The sequence below is a fragment of the Oxyura jamaicensis genome, chromosome 2 (genome assembly GCF_011077185.1).
Source record: "Oxyura jamaicensis isolate SHBP4307 breed ruddy duck chromosome 2, BPBGC_Ojam_1.0, whole genome shotgun sequence".
Taxonomy (NCBI): Eukaryota; Metazoa; Chordata; class Aves; order Anseriformes; family Anatidae; genus Oxyura; species Oxyura jamaicensis.
Window position 1 is genome coordinate 8,191,808 of NC_048894.1, and position 24,977 is coordinate 8,216,784.

The following is a 24,977-nucleotide window of genomic DNA, read 5'->3' on the forward strand; positions in this document are numbered from 1 at the left end:
GAACTTTGTAGGTTTTCCAGGTTCCTACTTGGAGTCATCCAGGTGTTGTTACATTCTGTCTTCTGAAAAACTTGGCCAGAGCCTCACACAAGAAAGGAAATGCTTTCACTCATCCCCCTGGATGTGATGCCTCATTGGATGATATTAATTAAGAGGGAGAGGATGAGGATTAGCTTGAGAACTGTAAGAGAAGGTAAAGGATTGGCTAAATGAAAGGAAGGCAGTAGATTATGACAAAGAGAAATACAAGGCTAATTGGGGATCAGCAGCAGGGTTCATTAGGAGCTGGTCTGGGGAATGACCTTACTTAGATTTTTCCATGACAGCCTGGGAACCCAAAGCTGGACTCAGCTAATGAAATTTGTGAAGGCCGCAAAGCTGATCAGCATCATCAGAAGGCAGAGAGAAACACTGGAGAAGCTGACCATCTTGCAGGCCTAGAATGGGGAAATTAATAGTACAAAGAGCAAGATTAAGCACGCGGTGACGAAGGGCAAGAATTTGTCTTGTACGTTTGAAGCTCCAAAGAGCGGGTGGGTGTCTGGGCATGCAGTGCTCACCACTGGGTGTCTGCACACCACCTACCAGCTGTGGCTGTGGAGGAGGAAAATGTGCTTTTGGCATGGATCAAGCAAGCAATTTTCCATGGAATTGGGCAAATGGCAGTTTTTCTGTATAAGGACCAGTTAAGGCATCCTCTACAGCAGGGGATAGAGTCCTGCTCATTTGTGTTTAGGAAGGATGAACTGAGAGTGAAAAACTCTTGCAATAAAGGATAAGAGGAAGAGAGAATTTGTCTTACAAAAGGGAGCTAAAACAACCTCGTTTACCTGGCTGCATGAGGGCTCTGGGGAAACGTGACTGTTCTGACTGCAGAGGGAACAATCATGGTTAGTAGAAAACAGCTTTTTGGCACAAAACCAAAAAGGTGTAAATTAAAGTGACAGCCAGCAGAGTTTGAATTAAGAGGGCAGCTTCCCTTGGAAGAGTGAGGCACATGTAGCAATTACCTCGGGGAAAATATATTGAGAGGGCATTTATCAATATTTTTATAACACACTATTGCCTGAAGAAGCAAGGGAGAGTTTTCCCAGAGCTGGAGGTCTCGTGTCCTGTCTTCCAACAACCACAGGACGGACAGTGGGCTGGAGCTGCTCAGCGTCCTTCCAGCCTCCCACACCACTATTTGCAGGTGCCTCAAAATCCCATGGAACAGACCCTGGTCCTGACCACACATGTTCACTCGAGCAATCTTTTGAAGAACTCATCAGAGCTATTTTGTGCAATGTAATTAACCTCTTGCTCACTTGCCCTCTAGACACAGCTAACTGAAGCCATCTCAGCACACACAGCTTTATTTCTGCTCTATCCAAAGCAAGCATGAAATCTATTACCAGCAAGAGACGGGGCAGACACGAGCGGTACCATCGAGGCGGCTTGTGCAGTTCTGCATGTTGCCTGACAACTAGACAGTATTGATATTTTACAAGACAAGTTACATTTGAGGAAGTAAAGATTAGATTAAAAAATTAAATGCCTTGGGGAGGGCGAATAGCAGCACGAATCTGTTTGATGTTTGTGTCAACAAGGTTGCCAAAGCAAACAGCACGAACATCTGTCTGTAGCGCAGACTGGAAAATATTGTAAATGGGAAAATATTTTAATTATAAGCAGTGGCTCACAGAACTCTCCATGTCTTTATTTATTAGGATGATATTATCACCCCAACATATGAACTTTATGCAGCACGTATAAATAATTCATGGATTAGCAAATAAAGAGATCTGGAATCTGTACACAGAGATGGCTGTTGCCAATTATCTCACTTGTGCAGAGCCAGACCCTCTCAGCTCCCATCGCTTGCAGCTGCTCTTTTAAATCATTCATCAGTGCTTAAGAGATACGCTGGTGGCACTGGCAGAGAGTATTTGAATTTTCATTGTTTACACACTGTGAATTTAGCTTCTGGTCTGAAATTATCTGCCACATTGAAGCCTTTGAGAATATGAATGAAGAGAATAAGACAATTCCTCCTTTTTTTCCCATTTTTAACACATATAGTTTTTGATTTACTTTTTTTTTTTCAGTTTTACATAGCATTCTTTTTATAATGACTACTTTATTTGTGAAGTTGTAGCTGATACAATTCTCTGTGTTGTTTTGTCCATGAAAATATCAGAAATATTTTGGGATATTCTCTTACAAGTGTTGCAGAAATAATGTCTTGTGAATATTTTCTACATGAGCTTCAGTTTTTATTCTGGAAATCTATGCCTTGCTACCTAAATATCTACAGAGCTGCTTATTTCTGAATATGTTTAAGCAGTACCCTCCTGGAAATAATAGTGAAAACTGTTTAAAAATTGATGCTAAGCTGTGGGCAATGCTTTTTCTTGTGAAATTACGGAAGCACTGACTTTGTGTGCACTTTGGGAAAGCAGGTAGTGCCTCTTTGATGATACATTTGCCCTTGTCGCTACAGTGCTATGGCTTAATTTACTTCAAGCATGGATAATGAGAGTAACATTTTTAAAGGCAAAGCCTTTATGATAGGGACAAATTTTTAGCTGTACTAGTTGAAAACTGAAAATTCCGTCAGGAGACTTTAACGCAGCATTGCTAACTCTGCATCTGTCTGGGGACGTATAGGTTATGTCTGTTCACACAGAAGCTCTCCCATCAACAGTGTTGGTCCTTTCTCTTAGGGTAAGAATAAAGCAGCAGTGTTAAGGTGGCTGTTGAGCTGCTGGAGCTTGTTGGTACAAAGCTGGAACCAAGGTGATGGAAACACCAACATGACATGGAGAGGGAGGATGGGGACAAAGCCCCTAGGGCACCGAGAAGCAAGGGGCAAAGAAAAAAACGCCAAGCTCCCAAGGAGGATACGTGGGCACAAGCACTCATCAGAAGTATCAGGATGAAGGACCAGAAGCAGCAGGATGTGCCAGGGCTCAGGAGAGAAAAACAGTGGTGCAGGGGGTGGCCTCGTGCCACTTCTGTTGGCTCCGAGCCTCCCATCGACCAGACTAGGTTCCACTCTCAGATCTGCAAATGACAGTGGATGGCACTTACCAGATGGCATGTGTAATGGGACTGTCACACCGTTGTAGGTTTTAAAAAAAGTACAGGAGGCAGCTAATGAATATACACTTTCTACTTTCTAGAGTTTTGTTCTTTCCCTGTCAGGTGTTAGGCACTCAATATGCGTGTGTTATAAGACTCTTGGTGTTTGTGCATCAAAAGGCACAGTGTGGCAAGTAACTAGGATGGTTTAGTTTAAAAATTGTCTTAAAATGAGGAGTTTACATCATTCCAGAAAAAAATAAAATTCTCAATGACCTTCAACCTGCTCACAAGGCTAAACTGACACAAACCTAATGATTACATTCGTCTGTATCATTTTTCCTCATTTGTTGAAAAATAAAAACTCAGCAACTCTAAAGTCTACTTTTTCAAGGATATTGATGCATATTTTAAAATATTTTGATTTGATATTGATAACATTTCAAAATTAATATCTTTGTGTGGGACCTCACTTTAAAATATTAATCTTGGGAGATTGCAAAGAGGTAGTGAGAGACTAACTAAACACAATATATAATACATGGAGTTTTCTAAGCTGCACCCTGGCTTTTTTCTTCATTTATTAGTTCCTCACATCTTTCCCTGTGCTAACAAGAAAAAAATAATAATAATAAAATAAGAAAAACAAATTATATCATTGGATTTCTCTCTTTATCCATCTCTTTTTATTAGTCATTTTTGTGTTAATTAAAGGACTGCGGTAGCTCTGATGAAGACATTTGGGAGGTTTCCTTTTATTTTCAGTGATGATTTTATCATGCCTATGATGAATTGTTTATTAGGTTTGTTGCATTTCCAGCAGGCTGGTTTCTGGCATTGCGAGGAAAAAGCAGGGCAGATTTATATATAAATATGGTCAACATAACAATGGATATCAGCAGTAGAAAGGTAAATCTTGGTGATTAAAGCACTCAGTCTTTTTCTCTGTGATTTATAGTGACTTGGCTGCAGTTATAAGAAGGTGATGCAAATACAAGAATCTGATGTTGCTGAAGAAGATTCTCAATGGCTAGAAACCAAAGTCAGGGTTGGAATCCCAATGAGTATCAGGCCCCTTTAAACTGTCTTAATTTTGAAGTATAGAAAGGGCCTTTTCTTTCTGATATTCAGCCCAGTCCAGCTGCAGGGTCCCCAGACCACCAGACTCCTGGAGCCCCAGGAAAGTCAGAACCACCATTTCCAACAGCTTTTCCCCCTGTACAGCCAGCTCCAGATTCTGCTATCCCTCATCACAAATCCAGACTGACCCCAAAATGCCAGCAGGAGGTACAAGAGGAGCCCTGCCACAAGGATGCGCAGTGGCAGATGTCCCAGCTGTTGGCATCTGCTGGGTGTAGGAATGAGTTTCGCACCACGTGCCAGTCAGTCCCAAACAGCTCAGCCTTTGTATCATGTTTTTGGGAGAAGGGAAGGAAAATCAGATAACCACTATCTCTGAAGTTATAATCAAAATCATTGAGGTGTGCCTTCCACCTTCCTGAGCAGTACAGACCTGTTGGAAAAGCTATGAGCAGGTGTGGTAGTAACCTAAGAGCAGTTGTGCAGGGTCAGACCAAAGCTTCTTTTGGCCTAGCGTGCTGTCTTTAAGCACAATTAGCTGCTGATGGTTGGAAAAAAAAAAGAAAAAAAAAAAAAAAGGCAAAAAAAAAAAGCTGAGAAGCTACAAAATTAACGTAATCTCAGTTACCATCCCATTTGTCTAACAGTCAACCACTTGATAGCCACTTGATGACTTTCTGAATCTGAATCCAGGCTACTGTGCTAAAAACTATAGCATCCTAAAATCTGTCACATCCTGTGACAATGAATTCTGTTGTTCATCCGTGTGCATTGCATAGTAACGATAATCCTCTTTTTATCATACTAACGGATTTCAGTACCCAAATGCTGCATTTTCAGACAGCATATGTGATCTTTTTCAGTGTAAGAGCCAAACTGGTGTTTAATTCATTAAAAAAAAAAAAAAGCTTACAAAATGGCAACAGTTATCCGTGGCATATAAAATGTAAATGCTTTGTGCTGTGATGTTTGTGTGTCATTAGAATAATTTAAAAAGCAAGTGATTTAATTGTGTTTGTGCTAATTATAATGTTTACAAATTAGGAAAAGATGCATTTAGTGGTCCGTTGGGAACGGGCTTTGAAACCTCACATGTCTTCAAGTCTACAGCACTGTCATTTATTCATGGAATCTTTCTAATACCTGGGTGATTTGGTTTTTAGATTACTCTTGCATGGAAAGCGATTCTCGGGAGGCTTCAGCTGCGTGGAATTCAAAACCAGGTTCACGTGGGGATGTGTGCACGTTGGTAGTTATTTAACTGCACTGTTTTCTTCTTCTTTTAAAGGTCCCCGGGTTCCGATGGTGACTGTTCACAACACAACCGACACACAGAGTAAGAACAAACTTGTGCCTTGTATTTCTCAAAGAAAGGTAGCTGGGCAGGACACCGAGGTGTAGCTTCTCTTTGGTAAATTTACATGGGGGGGGGGGAGCCTGGACTCTGCCTAAATGCAAGTCTTCTGCAAATCAGAGGCAGACAGACCCAATTTCAAGCTATGGGCTCTCCCAGGCCCCTGGCTGCAGTTTAAATTGTCCATTTGGAATCCCATGGGTGTAGGTGTGTGTCTCTGAAAAGCTTCTGTAGAAAATGTTGTTCTTAAAATATTAGAACCACAACATCTTGCTCTTAGGCATACAAGGATGGTGATTTGTGGATGTCATTTGTTATCAGCTTTCTCAAAAAAATGTACAGTCCAGGTCTTTCTCTTCTTTTTGACAGTCTTTCACTATTTTTCTTTCATTTTCTCCTCAAAATAAAGAAATATTTAGTTTAATCTCTGATTTTGAAAAGCCACCCTGATATGAATTACCAGGTTGAGGGAAAGAATGAGCAGGAGTGAGCCCCTCAATTTGTAGTACCCCCGACAGGTTTCCTCTCTGATCATGGTTGTTGTGGCACTTATTTATTTGGAAATGCTTTTTTGTGCTCCTGATTCTCACCTATACCAGCTTGAAGATGGATTTATTCCAAATACAGGTTTCTACCCCAAAATCTTTGGACAGCCACTGCCAGACTGACTTGGACTCCCTGCAAAACCCAGAGAACCACAAGGGTGCAGGGGTTCTTCCTTCATGCCTGTAGCAATACAAAATAGTCAGAAAGTCCATTTTTACCCAAAATCAGCATAGCAGTGATGCCCAGATAGACAGGTCTCTCATGACCTTCAGAGACTTCACAGCAGGAGGTGGGACTGAATCTCACCTGAAACCACCGTTTGTCTGCCCCGTCATTCAGTAGGAAGCTCTTTCCTGTCATTTTAATGTAGCATTTAGCCCAGCATTAACCTGCAATTAGGGCCTTCGGGCACTGCTGTAATAGAAATAATAAGCAACAGCTTTATTCTAGCTGCTCTGTACGTGGCCGTATCTGTTTATCAGGTATCAGTTTAGCTTAGCTGGATTTACAGCAATGCCCTTCTGCTGTATCTGCAAAGGAGCAGAGGAAGCCAGGGAATTTCACCCCCAGACGAAATGTTTTCTGTGAAATGCTGAGCTGATTCATTCCCCACTGAAGGTGGGAAGCATCAAAAGAAAGACTCCTGTGACACCAGGACATGTAGCAATAAATAAATAAATAAATAAGATCCACCCTGCTTTACACAGTTCCTTTGCGTGATGTTAGTGCTTGGTTTCTCAGTTCCTGTTGGCAACATCCATTTCAAGCTCTTACCCCACCTAGAAAAGTTTGGCTTGTAAACAGGATGTATAGAACCCAATCCCAAATTCCGATTGATTTTTTTAATCAATTTTAAAATCAGATTTGTGGCACACTGTATTCTTTGCTGTTAAAATAGAAATGCTCAATAGTGTTCCATGTAGTGTCAACAGCGTCTGACGCAGTTAAGGAAACATTTGCATATTTAACTTTGATTTATCCTTCTATCCTTTTCAATTAATTTGTTCAAATTAATGTGTTCCTTTGCTGAGAAAGCCATGAACAAAAATTAGCAATGTCCTGGAACAAGTCAGGTTAAAGCAGTATGCTGCTGGACTGTCCTGTAGGGAAGGCAACAGGCATCACTGCTGCCCAAGAAAAGCAAAGCAGGACCACGGCTTAGGCTGCCTGCCATCACTTTGTTTATTGGGTGACTGGGATTGATTTCCTTGTGCCTCAGTTTCCCCTCTGGTCTGCAATTGAAGGGTCAAAGTGCCTTGGCAGAGCTGAGTGTGGAGCCAGGGCTTCTTTGTGTTATTGCTGCTGGTGGGAGTGGGGCAGGGAGCAGCTCAAAGTGCCCCTGTACCCAGAGCCCCCCAGGGGAAAACACCAGAACAGAGGCAGAGCCAAGTGTGGAGGGATTATTATTATTACTTTCACAGTTTTGGTCGCTTCTGAAACTACTTCTTCTATAAATAGCAAAAATTGGCATGTGCAGTTGCTCTAGTCAACAAAAATACAAAGAATTGCTTTTTTAAGTAACACGGAAAACAAATTGCAAACTCCTAATATTTTAATCTCTACACGGGTGGCTGCTCATATCTCAGTCTCTGTACAGGGACGTAGCAGCAGGATTTCAGAGCTCTGTCTTGCAGCCATGCAAGCTCCTTGCTAATGACTGACTCACTACCTCTGACGCAACCTTTGTGCCTTGTGGGCCATTCAGAAGTCATTCATCCGATACTGCTTGCCCACCATTATTTTTTTCTTACTTTTTTTCTGTCAGAGGATGCAGACGATTATTTTCAGGATAGGGGGACCTTCCAAGTAAACTTCTTTATCGTAAAGTAGCCTTTCTGGTTTGCTGCCACCTGTACAAACGGCCCCACCAAGATCAGTGGGACTGAAAGGCTGACTAACGCCATACCCATCATTCCTGAATCTGGGTTCTTACAGGAGCTAATTCCATCCGTGCAAGTCCAAAACATGCAGTCCCTCCTGCTGCCATGTCTTCCTCCTCTCCACCCATTTTTGTCTTTCTGTTTTTTCCCCTTAAACGCAGTAATTTTACAATGGACACAGAGATGCCTGGCTGTATCAGCACGTGGAAGACAGTGCTCTCATGAACTTTGTCACAGGCTTCTGTATAGCCTTACAAATGGGTGAAAAAATGATGGATACTGTAAAAAACAAAAAGAGAATGAAAGCCTGGAAAAAAAGTACCATAAGGCATACCGAGACTAGTTTTATTTTGACAGATATATATGTGTGGTATTTATTACATGGAGAGCTCAGTCTAGTCATGCACAGAACGCAACCCTTGCTGAAATTCATGATTTTCTGCATATAATTAGCATTTCTCTTGCTTCCTTTTTTTTCCCCTTCATTCTTTCGCTTTTGAATAAAGGGCAACTGACAGTTGCATGTTACTGGATTTGCTTATTTAATGTGAGCCCATTACCCTATACAGGGAGTTTGCCTCTGTATTCTGCAATAATCTGATAATAGTGAGTTGCACTGAATATTATAGTGTGCTTACATTTAATTAAGCAATGACCATTTGTACTCCGCAGACTCAAGCTCCCTGTGGTCCTCAAGCAGAAAAGAAAGTCCTTTAGGAGATACGCCAATCTTTTATTTCCTCCACAGTCTTCCTGGCTTTCTGAGGATGCAATTATATGAACAAATAAAACGGCTTGACTAAATTCCCTTACGTGGCAGGCCCCTTTCTGCTGATAAAGCTACTTGTGTGTGCCGTAATTAAATGAGAATCTTAATATTTAACTAAACGTAATAGGCTGTTGCTCTGGCACTTTTGTGGGGGTTGTGATTTCAATAGGGATGAGCCAGGCTTTTCAGAAGCAGGGTGAATAGGCAGGGAACCGACTGACTCTTGCTGAAGACGTGGAAAATGTGCTAATGGGAAGGGCAGGTTTTTGTGGCATGCCTGCCTTTTCAGCAGAGATGGGCAATGAGAGCATGTTTATCAGGTACCGTGGGTGTTATTGGAAGAGCTAGGATTACACATCTATTTGTTGATGAGCTTCTAAGGGGAAGTTATGGTCAATGAAACATGTAATTTGGTGTGAAGCCCTCCTTGGGTTCACACTGCAAAGACGATGCTCTGGACCCCCTGGGTTCAAACCCAGCCTGATGCCATGGGGCCCAACCCTGCAAGGGGCTCCCAGGACCAGGATCCAAAGCCAGGATCATCCCATGCCTGAATCTCTCTTCATGGAGCCCAGCGCCTCAGCTTCACTAGGAGATCTTTCCCACCACCTAGGACTTACAGCCTGAAATGCTTCCTCCAGGTGGGCCCTTTCCTTACCAACTGAGAAGGACTTGTTCTATCTGTTGCTGGAGGTGGCTGCTGTTGCTAGAAGATGCTCAGAGGGTGCAGCATGTGGCCAAGGTGTAGATTGTAAAGGTTAAGTCTTGGGAAGAAGGAAGGAACTCTTTACGTCAGTCCCAGAGAGTCCTTGGATAAGAAACACAAGCAAAAAAAACAGTTGTTGAAACAGCCTGAAAACCAAGACTGCTCCCAAACCCAACACTGCAGCATTTTATAGTCTCTCTCCCCTCATCTCTGCCTATGGATTTCCTTCCTATGGACTTGCTCATGCACATGGTGAGCATGCACTTGCTCACCACAACCCTGTCCTGAAGCACTCTAAAGTCTCCTCCCTTTCCCCATTTATCGTGTGTATCTTGGCCACAGACTCGAGTACCTCTTACTTTCACCTCTAGATTTATGTGGCCGGTAGATGTCTGTCTGTAACCCTGGCTCAACACAGATGGTCACATTCCCTTCTGCTATAAATTCATTTAATGCCACTGATTTCAGGGAATACAGCTTTTTTTCCATTCCAGAATCTGGAATAGATTTCAAAGACTTTGCTAAATGAGATGTTTGTGAGGAGGATATAACTAGTAGGAAATTTTCCATTAGGAAACTTGTGTTACAATTATTAAGGTGGCTATAAAATGCCAACATGCATTTTCACAAACAATGCCAGAAGTTTTTGTGATCTTGTCCTTCTTCTTTCAGAAATTTTTGAGCTGGAGGTAAATGAAAATGTGCAGCTGACAGTAAATGACAGGCAAATGCCTAAAGTAGAATACATGGAAATCAAGATAGATGATTACAGTAAGTAGCATTTTTCCTCTTCCTTATTTTTTTTCATTTCTTTTTAACTACTATTGCTGTGAAATGATACAGTCATCTTGCCCAGACTGGCAGGAGGAAAAATTACTTTGGCTCTCAATAAACTCACACAGTTTGCAAAGCACTCTCTTAGGAGGTGCTACATAAGGAAGTTATTACTGAGACAGGATTTGATGAGAATGCAGCTGAAGAAAGGCAAAATAATAGTGTTTTTTTTTTTTCTTTTCTTTAAAAGTTTTCTATATAGAGGAAAATCCACTCTGGGAAATGACACGGTGTGGTGCCCCCATTGTTCAGGGCGTTCGCCTTAGCTGGACTGGTTTATTATTTAAGATGGGTGTGAAGTGGAATTACTGTATGTGCTTGCTGGCTACAGCTGTGACTGCCTTTCAGTATACAATACTGAACTGCAGTGAATGAACACGACTGCCTGTCGAAGTCATTCAGGAGTCTTTGAGAAAGCTATATCATTTGATAGGGTTGGAAAAAAAAGCAGCTTTACAACAAAAGCCGAGAGAGATTTCATCTGGAGTAAAGAAGGCAGAAACCCGGAGCAGTTTATATCAGCAGCTGGTGCATTGTTTGTTCCATTTGTATAACTATTCCCCATGTATCTGTATGCCAAAGAGGACAGAGGGGAAGAAAACCTAGTGGCAAACAGGCAAAGCATAAGCATTTTCTGCCTGTAACTGCACCTGAAACAACCTAAAAATCACCTACTCTTTCTGTAAGCAGATACCCTACATGGAAAATCCACATATTCAGGGTTGGGTGATGACTCCCCAAAATTCTGGTTTGTGTGTATGGTTGTAACTCTAAAAACAAACAGCTAAGGAACCCAGGTTCAGATGACCCATAATATTTCCCATGCCAAAAAGCAGCACACCTCTCAGACAGGGCACAATGAAAGGAAGGCAGTGAGGCGTGACTGATGGTCACAATACTAATTTCGACCATTACCAGGTGTTATAAAAGTGTGGAGCAAAGGCTGAGAAGCAGTTACCATTTGAAAAAAGATAATAATGGCTCCAAAAAAAGGTTCTGTTTGCCACACTGGCACTAGGAACACAAGCCCCCAGTGCGTAAAATAACGAGAGCAGACGCACTTCCAGGCTTTATGGGCAGGAGAAGGAGGTGGAGGAGCCTGTTGAAAGGTGATGCCTATCCCATCCGTGAGCCGACTCGTAGAGATAGTGGCAGCTGACTCCGACTGATGCTAAATGAGTGACTCCGACTGATGCTAAATTTCTTACCTGCAGGTATCATTGAAGCTGGATTCTGCTCATTTAACCACACACATGCATGTATAATAAATACAAGCAGGCTGTAGCAGCGTGGCTGCTCTCGTGTCCGCCCTGTGTCTTCACAGCCGTGGGCTGATCAGCCTTGGGAACACTGCCTGTGGTGCTTATTTATATTTAAAGTCAAGCGATGGCCTTTTTGGCTGTCCCTGGGCCATTGATCCAATTTGCAGCCCATTAGCATTCAGATGGAATAACTAATTAGTCGGAGTGTCAGACAATGATTGCAAAGCAAACCACTTAAACCACGCGGCTAATCTGTGTATTAATCTATTGAAAATGCTCCTAATACCGATTTAATTGCTGGGCCTTTGCTAATCTGGATTGTAGTTAACATTTTAAAAACAAATGTGCTCTCATTAATGTGGAAGGCATTAGTAAAGGAGCATATTCAGCTGTTGATACGAGGTCCTCAAAAGCAGTTAAAGGAAGCTTAGGTGAGTGTCACCATGCCACACGGACCTCGGGCATCTCCCACTAGCATTTGTTGGTTCAGTACCAGCCCAGCTATCCAGGCTCCAGCACCTTTACCTCCTGTTTCATAGCATAGTTAAGCCTCCTAAAAACTAGGATTAAAATACCTGTCTTCACACCACAACAGAAAATAAAAATAAAAATCCTATTCTCTCCCCCACCCACCACATTTAATTGGATCTTAAACTATCATCTTCCTTGCCTATTTTCCCCCTCCTCTGCTGCCCTGAAATATTGATTTCTGGCTGTGTCACTCATCCAGCTGCCAAAAAGGAAAATTATAGCTATTGCCAGATGTTAATTGAATGCTGTAAAAGTGATGCATGACTGAGCAGCACACTCTCTACTCTCGATTTACATTTCTTGTCACCTCGGCTACTATGAGTCTTTTCATTGACAACATCTGTGCTCCGAAGGTGTTATTTACCAGCGCGTCTGATGAAATGCCGTTTTGTTCCCGTTCATAAGCAGCCAAAACACCAGAAATATGTATTATCGTTATGTCAGCTTTCCTACACTTAAAGGCATGCTGTCATTTGTTGTTGTTTTTTTGTTGTTGTTGTTTTTTTTTGCCTAGAATTGCCAATGCAGATCCTAAAGCCAGCAACCTTTTCAGACACAGCGCACTATCCCTTGCTTTTGGTTGTGTAAGTTTTCGCTCTTCTTTTGTTTCTGTTCACATTATTAGAGCAGTGTGCAAGCTTCAAACATGACCAGAGCCTTTTAAGATACATTTTCTACAGTGAGTGTGAGCCTGTTTAGCACCTTAATCCATCACATTGGTCCCTACCTAATGCCCCACATCAGAGTTGGGCAAAGTTAGACACAGGATCCTTCTCTCCTGTGTTTGGGCCAAGGGTTTCTGTTCCCTGGAGGGTGCCCCGGGCAAATCCTACAGAGCACATTGTAGGATTTTGTGCAGCTGTTGCACGTATGCTCACCATTCAACTATTTTGGTTGCAGAAATGGGAGGGGAGGGAATAAAAGAAGAAAACCATCAACCTTCTGTCCTGGCACACAGGCACTCAGCCAGTTAGGTGGATGCACCCACCTCTGTGCTGCTGAGCAGCCAGTTAAGTGCAAGGCTGTTAGGCCTTCTTCAAGAAGGGTTGGGAGTGCTCGACCTGGGCCAGCTGGAGATCCAGCACCAGGGATATGATCCGGGAGAAGCTCTTCTCTCCATGGTACACAAAAGGATTTCAGTAAATAGCTCCAGCTTCTCCCCATCCCCAGCAGGAGCTAGGTCTCCCAGGACACAAGAAGGAGCATCCTCCTTTCCTCCCTGGTGCCTTTGAAGATCTCCACGATTTTAGCATTTATATTAGGCAGGTAGGACTTCCTCCTGGCAGGCATAGCAAATGAGTACCTCTTTATGCAACATTTAACAATAATACTATGCAAAACAGAGGGTTTTATGGCAATTTGGAAAGAAACCCCAGGTGGCAATTGACTGACCTTGGAGGAACTTCCCTGGCCCGCTGCACCCCACTGCATCTCTCGCTCCCTGCCAGGGGACACCCCACAGCAGAGAAGCCCCACGTAGGAGGGAAAGCATCAGATAAATGCCTGAACAGCACCCTGTGCTTCCCTCGATGAAGGACAAAACCACCGCAATAAGCACGTCGTTACATCACAGAATTACTGCAGAGAAAATGTACTTCATTATACAAGTGCTTGAGGAAGATTGGTACTCATCAAGCTAACAGCACTTGATTAGGCTGCCTCTGAAGCTGGATGCGCACGGGTCTCGCCTGAATAAATGCAAATTACTGAAGTCACATGCACATTAAAAACCTGCAGTGGCTTGTCTGATGTCCCCAAGAACCCCCCAAAAAGGACAAGAAGTGTATGGGAGCACCAACAGCTCTACAGTAATCACAGTCCTAAGATGTTATTTATCGTCACCATCATCTCTTGTTTTTCCTGAGCTCTCTGGCTGAAGTGGGGTCGATATCTCTTGAGGCAGTTCCCTTGTGTAGGGTCAGGCTCTGAGCAGAAGGGTGAGGAGGGAATCTTGCCCACATATTCCCCTTGCCCACCAATGTGGGGGCAACCTGGTGTTTTTTTACCACTTGTAGAAGTGCTCTTACCCTCTGCACTTGCCTCAATAAGCGGACAGACGTGAGTGACAGCCCCATTTAGAGCCGCTCTTGAGAAACCTGCAGGAGAAGGAAAGGCTGGGCTGGGTGAATGGGGACAATAAATGAAACCCAAACAGTTGCCAATGAAGGAAAGAATTGATGTCTACAGGCTTCGTCCAACACATTTTGACAGTGCCCCAAGCCAGGCTGCTCACAGCAAACCCCCACCAGAAACACCCCATCCTTGGGGATGGCAGAGAAATATAACAATATTTCAGAGCTGTAAAATATAAGAAAAAATATAAGAAATATAATAATATTCAGAAATATAACAATAAATCAGAGCTGTAAACAGGGAAAGCACCAGAGCATCGCTGCCCTGGATCTCTCACAGGAGCCTTGCCCAGTTAGTGGTGTACTTGTTCAGTGTGTTCGAAGCTCTGAACCCACCCCCCCCGCGGCCTCCACCCCAGCCTCGAGCCCCAGCCCAGCCCACCAGCCCCCTGCACCTCGCCGTCGCAGAGGCTGCTCTCCCCTTCCCCAGTCCTGCACTGCCCGACCCCGTGAGCCCGCGGGAAGAGCTCCAGCCTCGCGTTCGGTGGCGTCGCCTTTGCTCCTCGGAGCTCTGCCCCTTTGCTTGATGCCTGTCTGTGTTTCAGGGACGGGACGCCTGGCAGCCAGATCGTGACGGAGAGGTTTGAGGTGACGTGGGAGAGCGTGATGGTCAGCTCGCACAACGCCATCGTGCTCAAGTTCGACGGCCGCGGGAGTGGCTTCCAAGGCACTAAGCTCTTGCACGAGGTTAAGAGGAGGCTGGGCCTTTTGGAAGAGAAGGACCAGCTGGAAGCTGTCCGGTGAATGATGCTGCTCTTGAAGAATTTAATTCGTAGCTAGCAATTAACCCAAGGCTCCCATTAGTCCCGCTTCCATCAGTGACCAAGTGATGGCACGTGGGAGAGGGAGCCCATCAGCAACACAGATGGGGGAGAACAACCCTTAAAGAGCTAAATTAGAGCACACTTATCTGCATCACGTGCTCAAAGCCCATTTATTTTTAGCTCTGTACAGTCACAAGTAAGCTGGAATATCAGCTCATGGATTAATTTTCTGGGCTGGCAGTTGGAAAAAAATAATCTTTAAACCTTCACATTTTTTATAACATTAAAAAAAAAAATACTGCAGAACCCTAAATGGTGAGTCCCATCATATTTTTAGATATACTCTGAGCATAATCATGCTAAAAACACTACCAACATAGTGTAACAGCAGCAGTTTTATTATGGCTTTCAGAAGTCAGAAGTAGGGCAGGTTATTTGTTGCCATTGCTTGGTCAACTCCAGCATAACAGGTCGTAAGATTAAATCGAACCGAGGCTCGCATGGGAGCAGCATGCAGCAGCAGGAATTTACACTGTCTACACCATTTTTTTTCTGAGGCCACCCCAAGTTCAAGGCAATAAAAATCTTTAAATCACTACTTTTGTCGTATCTAAGGGAAAACAGTTTCTAACTCGTCGTTTCTCATCTCTTATATTCTAGGACAATGCTGAAGGAGCATTATATTGACAAAATGCGAGTTGGTGTGTTTGGGAAGGTAACATTTTCCTGTTGTTCCTCTGCGCTCTTTGGGCTGGCTGACGTGGTTAAGCAGCTGAGCTAAATCCTGATTTATTGAACGTGTCAGCGGTGACTTTTTGTTATTATTATTTATTTTTGAGATAGACTGCTTCTTGCCTGGAGATGCTGCTGATGAAAGCTGTCATTTTAACAATGTATTCATCAACGTGGTTTTGTGTGTTTTTTCTTTTTAATTAACTTCTAAGTGCAGAAAACTACTATTTGACAGAAAAGCACTGTCAGATAATTATTTTTTTTTTTTCTCTTGCAAACTTTCATTTCATTTTCACCTTGTCCCTTAAGGCCTATGGGAGTGTGGGCAGATCTAGCTTGTGTTGTACAAATGTACAACAACAATATTGATTTCTGAGGCTGATTCGCACCCCAGAGTGTGCCCGGCTGGGAAAGAGCAATTGCAAAGTACACACGATTTGAAATGAGCATGGGACTGTGAGTAGAAATTGTTTATTGTGGGAGATGCAGGCTTAGAGTGGGTGATGAGAGCTGCACATACAGCAGCATGTCTGCGGGGAATTGTTAACAGACTGACGGCAGACACCAACATTGTGATGTCCATTTTAAATAACGAAATGCTGAGATGATATTTTGGAGAGGTAATACATCTGAGCAGACCTACAGTCAGAAAGTGGGTTGAAAAGAAGCACACATCCCTCCTGACTTCAGACTCCTGACTGCTGATGTCCCTGCTCTGTTTGTGTTCCAGGACTACGGCGGCTACCTGAGCACTTACATGCTTCCAGCTGGGGAAGAGAACCAAGTCTTTGCCTGTGGAGCTGCTCTTTCCCCACTGACAGACTTCAAATTATATGGTAAGCACCATCCCAGAGCCCTTCTCTGACCGCAGATGGTGTGCCTACCCTATCCTTGCCCAGTTATCCTCTCTTTCTTTCCCAAGATCCTGCCCGTTTTGCTCTGTGTGCCTCCTTAGGACGAGCTATAAAGCTATGAACCCTTTTAGCCCCCCCAACCACTGTCACCAGCTTCTACCCATACCTTGAACTGTTTCCTACTTGCCTCACCCATCATTTCTGGGAGCTCCTCCTTGCCATCCATGGGATGCCCGTTGACACCCCATACACACAGTGCTCCCTTCTCCCAGGGACACCAATTCCCCCTGCACTTTTAGAGCTTTTAGAAATATGTCCTATGTCATTAAATCTATGCCATAAATTAAATGCTTTGTTAACATCTGCAGTGGTAGACTCAGAAGTACCAGCGTCCTGGTGCACCAGTGACTGACAGGTGTGTTTTCTTTCATTGTTTTATAGCTTCAGCATTTTCTGAAAGATACTTGGGCTTGCACGGGATTGATAACAGAGCATACGAGGTAACTGCATGGATAATACATATTCTTGAGAAAATGTGAATGGGGTTTTAACTCTTCCTCCATGTGTTCTGTTCTGTGGAGGGAGCATGGACTCCCTAGTAAAACTCCCTGTATTTAAAAGGCAGAGAGGTATCGTTAAGTCTGGTTACTGCTTTTGTTGTCTTGCTAGTAATAACGAATACAATTTTTTATTGATTAACCTTCATGTCCACCTCTCTAAATTGGGTAAATATAGATATTCCAGTCTTCCTGATTGAAAGAACTGAGCCTGAGTAACTCCGATGTGCCCAAGTGGCCACAATGTCACAACCTCCATTCAAGTTCATCCCAATGGTTTTCACAATTTGATTTCTGCTGAAGTGTAATTTTAGACCCATTTTCTTAAGGAGAAGTCATAGAGCCTCCAGAGTCCCTGAAGTGGAGGCTTTTTGCTGGTTATCCAGATACTGAATTCATTGTCTCACACTTTGCACTGATGATCTCCAGATCATAGTAATTATTTTTTTTTTCCTTTTAGAAATTTGAGAGCAGGTCAGGAACAGTGAAAGCAAGTGAAAAGATTCCAGAAATGAGAACTTTGAATTGCCACTTGCTCTTTGTGCATCGAGAAGTTGGCCTTAGCTAATAGCAGTATTTTGGGTTGACTTGAGATTAGCTGCTAGGAACAGCACCTGAGCACTTTGCAGAGCACTGCACTGCCCCAGCCATGGCCCCTAACTGATTCACCCCCCCTGCATGCTGCAGTTGGACCATGAATTGCTTAGGGAACAAGAACTGTTCCTATCCCGTGGACCTGACATCAGCTTTATGAAGGCCACATAAGGCCAGACCTGATACAGACTCCAGAAAGCCAGTACTGTCCTGTGGCAGGGAGCAGAAAGCCAGGAGCCGTATGGGGGGAGAGCAGAGTGCAAGATATGCTCGTACACTGTCAGAAAACTTAAGTATCATGCCCAGCAATCAGAGGATGAGAGAACCCATTAAATAAGCCTAAGGGTATCAAGAAGACCAGAGTCTGCCCTTAAAAAATTTGCAAATACTTGTTAAATTCATACAGAGCATAGCATTTGCAGTCACTCAGATTTGTATTTCCCCTGTACAGTTGAGAGTTGGTTGGGGGCAAAATTGTTCTCAGCAGTGGACACTTGAACTTAGCATCAGATCCTTCCTTGGTCTGTCTAAGCTCATCAAGGCTAGCTTTCAAACCATGCCAAAGCCATTGCAGCTCGCTGACGGACTCTTAGGCACATGCACTTGGGCATCCTTTTTGTCAGTGCTTCGTATTCACTGGAAATTCACTTTGACTCTTTCCATGTGTTCTGCAGTTCAGGCTTTTGGTGAACATGAAAGCCTCCGAACAGATGAGGGTCTCTGACCTCTTCCTGCTGCTGGTGCTGAGCCTGGAAGGAGCAGTGGGGGTCTATTTTACTTCTAGAACGATTCTTCAAGGGGCCGAGAGAATATGCTGTGCTGCTGCCTGCTTGTTATCCTTGCGATCGAGTATCAAATGGAATTAAGTGCTTCTATTCCTCCCATATAAATTGCTAATTTCTTGCAAGAGTTTTAATCTTATTGCAACCTTTACCTTCACAGATCACCAAATTAGCACACAGAGTCTCATTACTGAAGGAACAGACATTTTTGATCATTCATGCTACTGCTGATGGTAAGTTAGCCTATCATTTGCACTCATTATATATTTGGGATGGCTTTGATTTTTCTTAATTAAATTTGCCTCTTTAATGATTCTAATCTGTTTTTACAGAAAAAATCCATTTTCAGCATACTGCGGACCTTATCACACACCTAATTAGGGCAAAGGCTAATTACAGCTTGCAGGTACAGTATGTGTTTCCTTTTTTCGTATTTGAACAGTTATTTCCCCATCTGAACTCAAAGTGCTGTTATGAAGCAAGCTTTGAAAAGCCACTTGCAAATACAGCCTGCCAGTAGAAACAGAATCAGCATGTAACGTGTTCCGATGGAGTCGTGTGCTTACTTGACACCATTGTTTTGGTTTGGACAGTTGTTGAACAGTTATTAAATTAGAGTCACTTAGGTTTTACAAGACATATCTCTAAGAAATCGATGCCTGTTAGCTTTCAGTGGGAACAACAGGCTGAATTCAGGACGAATTACAGATAAAAAGGGATCTAAATTAAACCAACCAGAAAAGGCTAAGGAGAGAAATGTTGCTCAAATCTGGCATCCCCGAATGACATATACGGGTCTGGAAAGCCTCTCTTTCTGCAGAATTACAGCTCTGATTTGTTGAACTGCCCATGTCCATGCCATTGAAGGCTCAGCTTCCAAAACAAGCTAATCCACAGGGGATGGTCCCTGTCCTCTGCCACCTCCCGAGCCGCAGCAAGGAGAGTGCAAGCAGCCCAGGCTAGACCATGGCAGGGACCACAGCTCACGGTAGAGAAGGTTGCATTGCAATGCTCAAGCCTACTAATGCTTGATTTACTGAATACCAGCTCCCTCTGGCTGCACTTCTGCATAGCTTCATGTACAGGTGTACTCACTCCATCAGGCTCCAAAGACAGGTAGGATGGAGCATGGACACCAGGGCTCAGGAACAAACACGGCATGGATTTGGTGAGACCTGAGAGGAGCGAGGGGACTGTGCACATTTCCCAGTGCAGAAGCATTGGTGCTTTGGAGCTTGAAGGCACCGATGGGCTAGGCACCCCTTAAGGGCTAGGTGAGGAGTGAATAGAGGGCCAAGACATCTACGTCGTGTATCATAGAATCATGGAATGGCTCAGATTGGAAGGGACCTTAAAGATCACCTAGTTCCAACCCCCCCGCCATGGGCAGGGATGAAAGGTATCGAGGTACTCGGAGCAGTAGTGAGACACCTCAGCCCTACCTGCAAGGATCCAGCCCAAGAAAAGCATTTTCCTCAATTCAATATCCCAGTCTAATCAACTAAAGATGACCCTCTTTTGCTTTCTTTTAGCATGTGCAGAAGTTACCTGTTTCATTAGAATAGAAAGTTGTGTTTAAACTATTTCATTTTGAGTTTCCACATTTTTTTTCTACTTAAATAGTTTTTTCAGCAAGCTTTATTTCAATTTCTCACTTAATGACATATCTTTTAAAAACCATCTTTTTTGTCAGCAAAGCCCAGCTCCTTGTCTCTCCAGAGATTTGCACTGATTTTTTCAAGTCTCCAAAAGCACCAGGGCAAACACTGCTACTTTTATTGTAAGGGTGGTTTGATTTTACTTAGCTTGAACTTGTTCATAATGGAATTAAATGAAAAACCCTCCAAAAAAAAATGTTTAAAAAAGTTATTTTGATGCAAGTGTGCACTCAGAGCACTGCAGTGCCTGAATTAACCTGGACCTGGTGCACATCCATAGGAAGACACGTGGTGCCAGGGAGGAGCAGCAGGTTTGCAGGCCAAGTTGAGTTGTAGATACAAGTGATTGGTCCCAAGATTTTAAGCCCGTAACAGTGTGCATTTCCTTGTTTCTTTGCAGATTTACCCCGACGAAAGCCATTACTTCAGCAATGAAGCATTACAGCAGCATTTGTACAACTCCATTGTCAACTTCTTTGTGGCGTGTTTCCAAGTTCAGGACAAACTCCCGATAGTCCCCCTGAAAGAGGAGGAGGACGACGATTAACCCTACGTGTCCGTGCTAAGCACAAGGCAGATTTCTCTAACAATATGCAACTGGATCATTTTCCTGAAGAAAGAGATGTTATGTTGTTAGCATGTATTTAAAGAAAACTGAAAGCAGCTCATCTGCTTTACTTGACAGCAACTCCTTCCTAAATGGAAGAACATTAAGCATGGTGAACTCAGCAGAAACTGCTGTCTGAAATAAATCCATCACAACCAACATCTTCTTTTTCTTTTTTTTCTTTTTTCCTTTTTTTTTTCTCTTTCTTTGCCACGAAGTGACTTCTAGAGTGAAAGTGGCAAGACATTGGACTTGAAGAAACACCCCAAGAAACCGCTTTGAGGACTGGAAGATTTGATGTCCCTTTGCATTCAAGCAATCAAGCAGTAGCAGTGAAATCCATCATCCATATTAGGTTACAATACTTAGCATCACACTGTGTCAGAAAAAATAGAATAAAATCTAACCTAATACATGGAAAAATTACAGCACAAATATCTTAAGGGATACTGATTCATGCATACTTGCCTGCTCTTTCCCATGTTTAGAAGGTTTGTCATTGCTACAGGACATACAAATTCAATTGTACAAAGTATCACTGTAGTTACGCTGATGTTTACCTTCCTGTAATTATTTCTTAATTTTGTATAACTTTTACTTCTGTTTTCATTAGGTCTCATGCTTACCTTATTAGCTTCTCAGCTTGTTCTGGATGGGGAATAAACATACTCTGAATTAACCAACTCAATTTAGACCTTTGGGTTCTAAAGAGGCAGTGAGGGTCAGGGTAACCAGCCATTGAAAAAACTATTAGACTAAAGCAAAGAAAAATCTCACCCTCATGTTCCCAGCACAGCCTTTGCTTGCAAGATTGAGCATTTTCTTTGGCAGCCTTGAAGAATATGCACATAAATAGCCTGAATCAGTTTAACACTGAGACATTTTTACAATACTACAGAAAAGGTAACAGCCCTTTTTTTATTTTTGGGGGGGTTTGGAACAATTAGTTGGCAGCCTGTTGGGAAAAGTCTAGATTAGACTTTGGTAGGAGGAATTTGTACCAGACACATAGCAGATCATCTCATAAAGCCATTTAAACAGAACCAATATGCACAGATTTAGTGCACATGCTGTCTGTGGCTTAGTTTTATTCCAGGTCGGCAATTAGCACATTCCAAACATGTTTGGTTATCTCTTCTGCTTGCACGAGGTTTGCTAAGCATACAAGATTAAAAAAATAAAAATAAAAATTGGAACATGTTCTGTGCAAAGCAAATTTTAAAACTTCTTGTGAGAATATTTCAGCTCTCAGAACAAAACCCAACATTCATTCACTTCCACTTTCCCGCATCATAAGAATTTTGGCTAGTGTCGCTCCTTGTAAAATATTCTGACCAAATGTACAGCCAGTATTAATACTGTATATTTCATTTTGTTGTATATAAAGGAATGTAAGTCAGTTATTTGTCAGGTCCCCAATCCAATATTAGTCTTGTGTTCAGCATGCATGCGATAACACTTCTTTGCTGATCAGGACTCTGTACTAGCTTGGAAATATAACAATTAATGTAATTTCTTTTCTTGTTTTGACAGCTTGAATGTCAATGCCGGTTTCTACTTTTTACATAGTACTGTGGGTAAACTCACATCCTGACAGCAATGATGATGTTTCCATTGTGTTCTTTAGTGTGACTTTTTTATTACCATTATTTTAAGCTTTGAATGTTGGTTGTACTTTGACCATCATAAAAAAAAAAAAATATACTGATAAACCACAGAAATGACCTGGTTTGGTTTTGATTATCTTCTTTAATTTACAGTGCAATGACATTGTGTGAACAAGAACTACGGTATAAATCTGCTTTATCCGGCAAAATGCCAAATAGACAACAAGAATGCTGCGTGTCCAGATTTTGCTACTCTAACCAGGCTCAAAAGCCTGAAACGAACTTGACCTGGGAAATGTAAAAATCTGCTCTGTCCACAATCTTTTTGTAGAAAGAACTTTAGGATGTGGCATGGTAGTGTTTGTTCATTCATGGAATAAAACATTATTTTACCACCCTGGTTGCTACTTCTGTTATTCAGCGTTAAGTACTTAAGTAAATGTTGAGGTGCTGGATGTGCTGTCCCTGGCTGAACCGAACCCAAACTCCAGGATATAGATGAACTTAATGAAAACAAGCCCTTATGAATAAATACTCAGCACCATTTACTCTGCCTGTAACCTGGTCAGTGGTGTCACCATCATGTTTTTAGGAAAACACGTCAATGGGATGAACCACAGCTTTTTTTGCATGCCCATTTTTCTCCACTGGTTGCAGGGACAGGAGTGACTATCCCAGAAAGAGCTGAGGGACAAGTAAGGGCCTTCCCTTTCAACCCTAAAAAACTAAATCACTTCTCAAGGCCATGCTCTGAAGTAGCCACTCGGAGGCACAAAGGTGAAAAGGATGCTTTCCATCGTGCTGACTTGCTCCATCCCTTTGGTGCTGGCCTGCTAGCTGATGCCACCTTGACTGAACCAGATTCACAGGAGGAAAAACATATTGCACAGAAAATGTAAGAAACAATTGCAGACATTTGATCTTTGTTACCAGCACACCCAGAAACTAGAAGCTTTAGCAGTGGTACAGGGCAGGCAGCTTGCACTAGTACAAAATAGCTTTGCTGCTATTTTGCTTAATTACCTAAATGTAACTAATATTTTTTTAATTGTCCAAACAAATCAAGCTCATACCCTCAGCTAACTGGCATTTCTGGATGCCATAATGTTCAACTGTAACATCCCGAAGTGGGAGAGAACTAATGAGCAGTGCCCTACTAATTCAGGAGAAAACCACAGAGGGAAAAACGAGGCATTGCTGGCAGCTAATTAGCAAAGCCAGGCAGCCAGCCATGTTTGTAATTGTCTGTGGGTTCAGGCATGGAGCAAATAAAACCATCCAAGCTCTCTGCCCATGAATTCACGCCAAGTGAAAGCCTCATCTCTGAAGGTTAGGAAGGAAAAACATGAGTGAAGGAGAAAGGATAGTGGGATGCTCACTGGAAGACTACTGGAGGGTGGTTAGCAGTGGGGAGAAATGGGTGTTCAGTGTCCCCAAAGGGACAGTGCTTGCCCTGGGTAAATGCCCACTCCCTTTGTGTTCTTTCTTCCTGGGACTTCTTATCTGTTTTCCATTTGCAAAAGAATAGGAAAAGGGAAAAAAATAGAGAACATAAAAAAAAAAAAAAACACACAACACTGTAACCCAGTTGCTGATTCGTTAATCATTGCCTCTTCCTGAGCCAGCTACTTGCTCTCCCTACTCAGGCTCCAGATCGGAGGCTCCCAGCAGAGCTCAAGGCGCTTGCTAAGACCTGAATCCTCTTCCCACTTCATCTTTCTGTCTTCTCCCCCTTCAGTGTGGTCTGAAAGCAAACCCAGCACCCCCTTGGAGACCAGGCAGAGACAAATATAAAGCATCCTGGCAAACCCTCCTGGTAAGTCATTGCCCAGTTCAATTCTTTATTCTAAAGGCCAATGTTTGGCCACCATCCTTTGCTTGGTGCTCAGTCCTTTGCTGGGTGGAGGAAGGAAGGGACACTAACAACCAGGGAGTTGCATCTCTGCTGGTGGAAAAATCCCTTGGTTTTGTATAGCCCTGAGCAGAACATCACCACTCACCTACAGCAGGAGCCAGGAGCTCACCTCTGTGGGGACACAAGACTCAGTGGCCACATGCTGATAGCCCTGCCAGCACCCGGAGGAGGAGAGCTGATGGAGGGTGTCAGGAAACAGGAAGCAGCTTTGGCCTTCCCTGCTTTTTGGCACCTTCCACTTAACGCTTGTTTGCACAGCAGGAAAACCAGGTAAGTGATGACTGCTCTCTGGGAGCAGCACCCAACATCTTTGCAAAGCATTGGCAGGGGAAATCTTCAGCTGCCTCAGTGTCACGAGCTCGGGGTGACACTGAGCCTGTCCTTAGCGCATCCCAGTGCAGGACTTGGTTCTTTATGTAAGCATGATAGTTTTCATTCCCCAAACAAGTACAAAAAGCCAGCTGATGTCTGCAGCTTTTTTCTGCAGTAGTAACAACCGGAGAGCACAGCTGGCTTTTCAAGCACAGCTGAAGGAATGGGGGGCCCAGGGACATGGGCGCTCCCTGGGGGCTCAGGCAGGGGTCAGCTGTCTCCCCATGCCCAGCCACTTCTACACTGATACCCATTCTTATCAAGCCAGTAACCCTTTAATTACTAGCTGTAATTACAGCAATACAAACTCCAGGGATAGAAAATAACCATTCAGCAGCCAGCGCAGACTTGAGTCCTTTATTTTTCCACAATAATCAA

General features: G+C 43.1%; 1 protein-coding gene across 7 annotated transcripts in view; it reads left to right on the forward strand.

The window, feature by feature from the left end:
* The window catches only part of DPP6 (dipeptidyl peptidase like 6), a 551,821-nt gene extending 529,112 nt beyond the window's left edge, over positions 1–22,709 (forward strand). For 6 of the 7 annotated variants that reach the window (XM_035317871.1, XM_035317875.1, XM_035317874.1 and 3 more), the window contains 10 exons: positions 5,432–5,479; positions 10,071–10,169; positions 12,540–12,609; positions 14,703–14,897; positions 15,582–15,636; positions 16,384–16,489; positions 16,949–17,007; positions 18,601–18,673; positions 18,773–18,846; positions 20,499–20,645. In XM_035317871.1, coding sequence (XP_035173762.1) covers positions 5,432–5,479; positions 10,071–10,169; positions 12,540–12,609; positions 14,703–14,897; positions 15,582–15,636; positions 16,384–16,489; positions 16,949–17,007; positions 18,601–18,673; positions 18,773–18,846; positions 20,499–20,645 — 926 coding nt within the window. Of the gene's footprint in view, positions 1–5,431; positions 5,480–10,070; positions 10,170–12,539; positions 12,610–14,702; positions 14,898–15,581; positions 15,637–16,383; positions 16,490–16,948; positions 17,008–18,600; positions 18,674–18,772; positions 18,847–20,498 lie in introns of all 7 variants that reach the window. The other variant, XM_035317869.1, reaches the window with a different exon arrangement.
* The last annotated feature ends 2,268 nt before the right edge of the window (positions 22,710–24,977 follow it).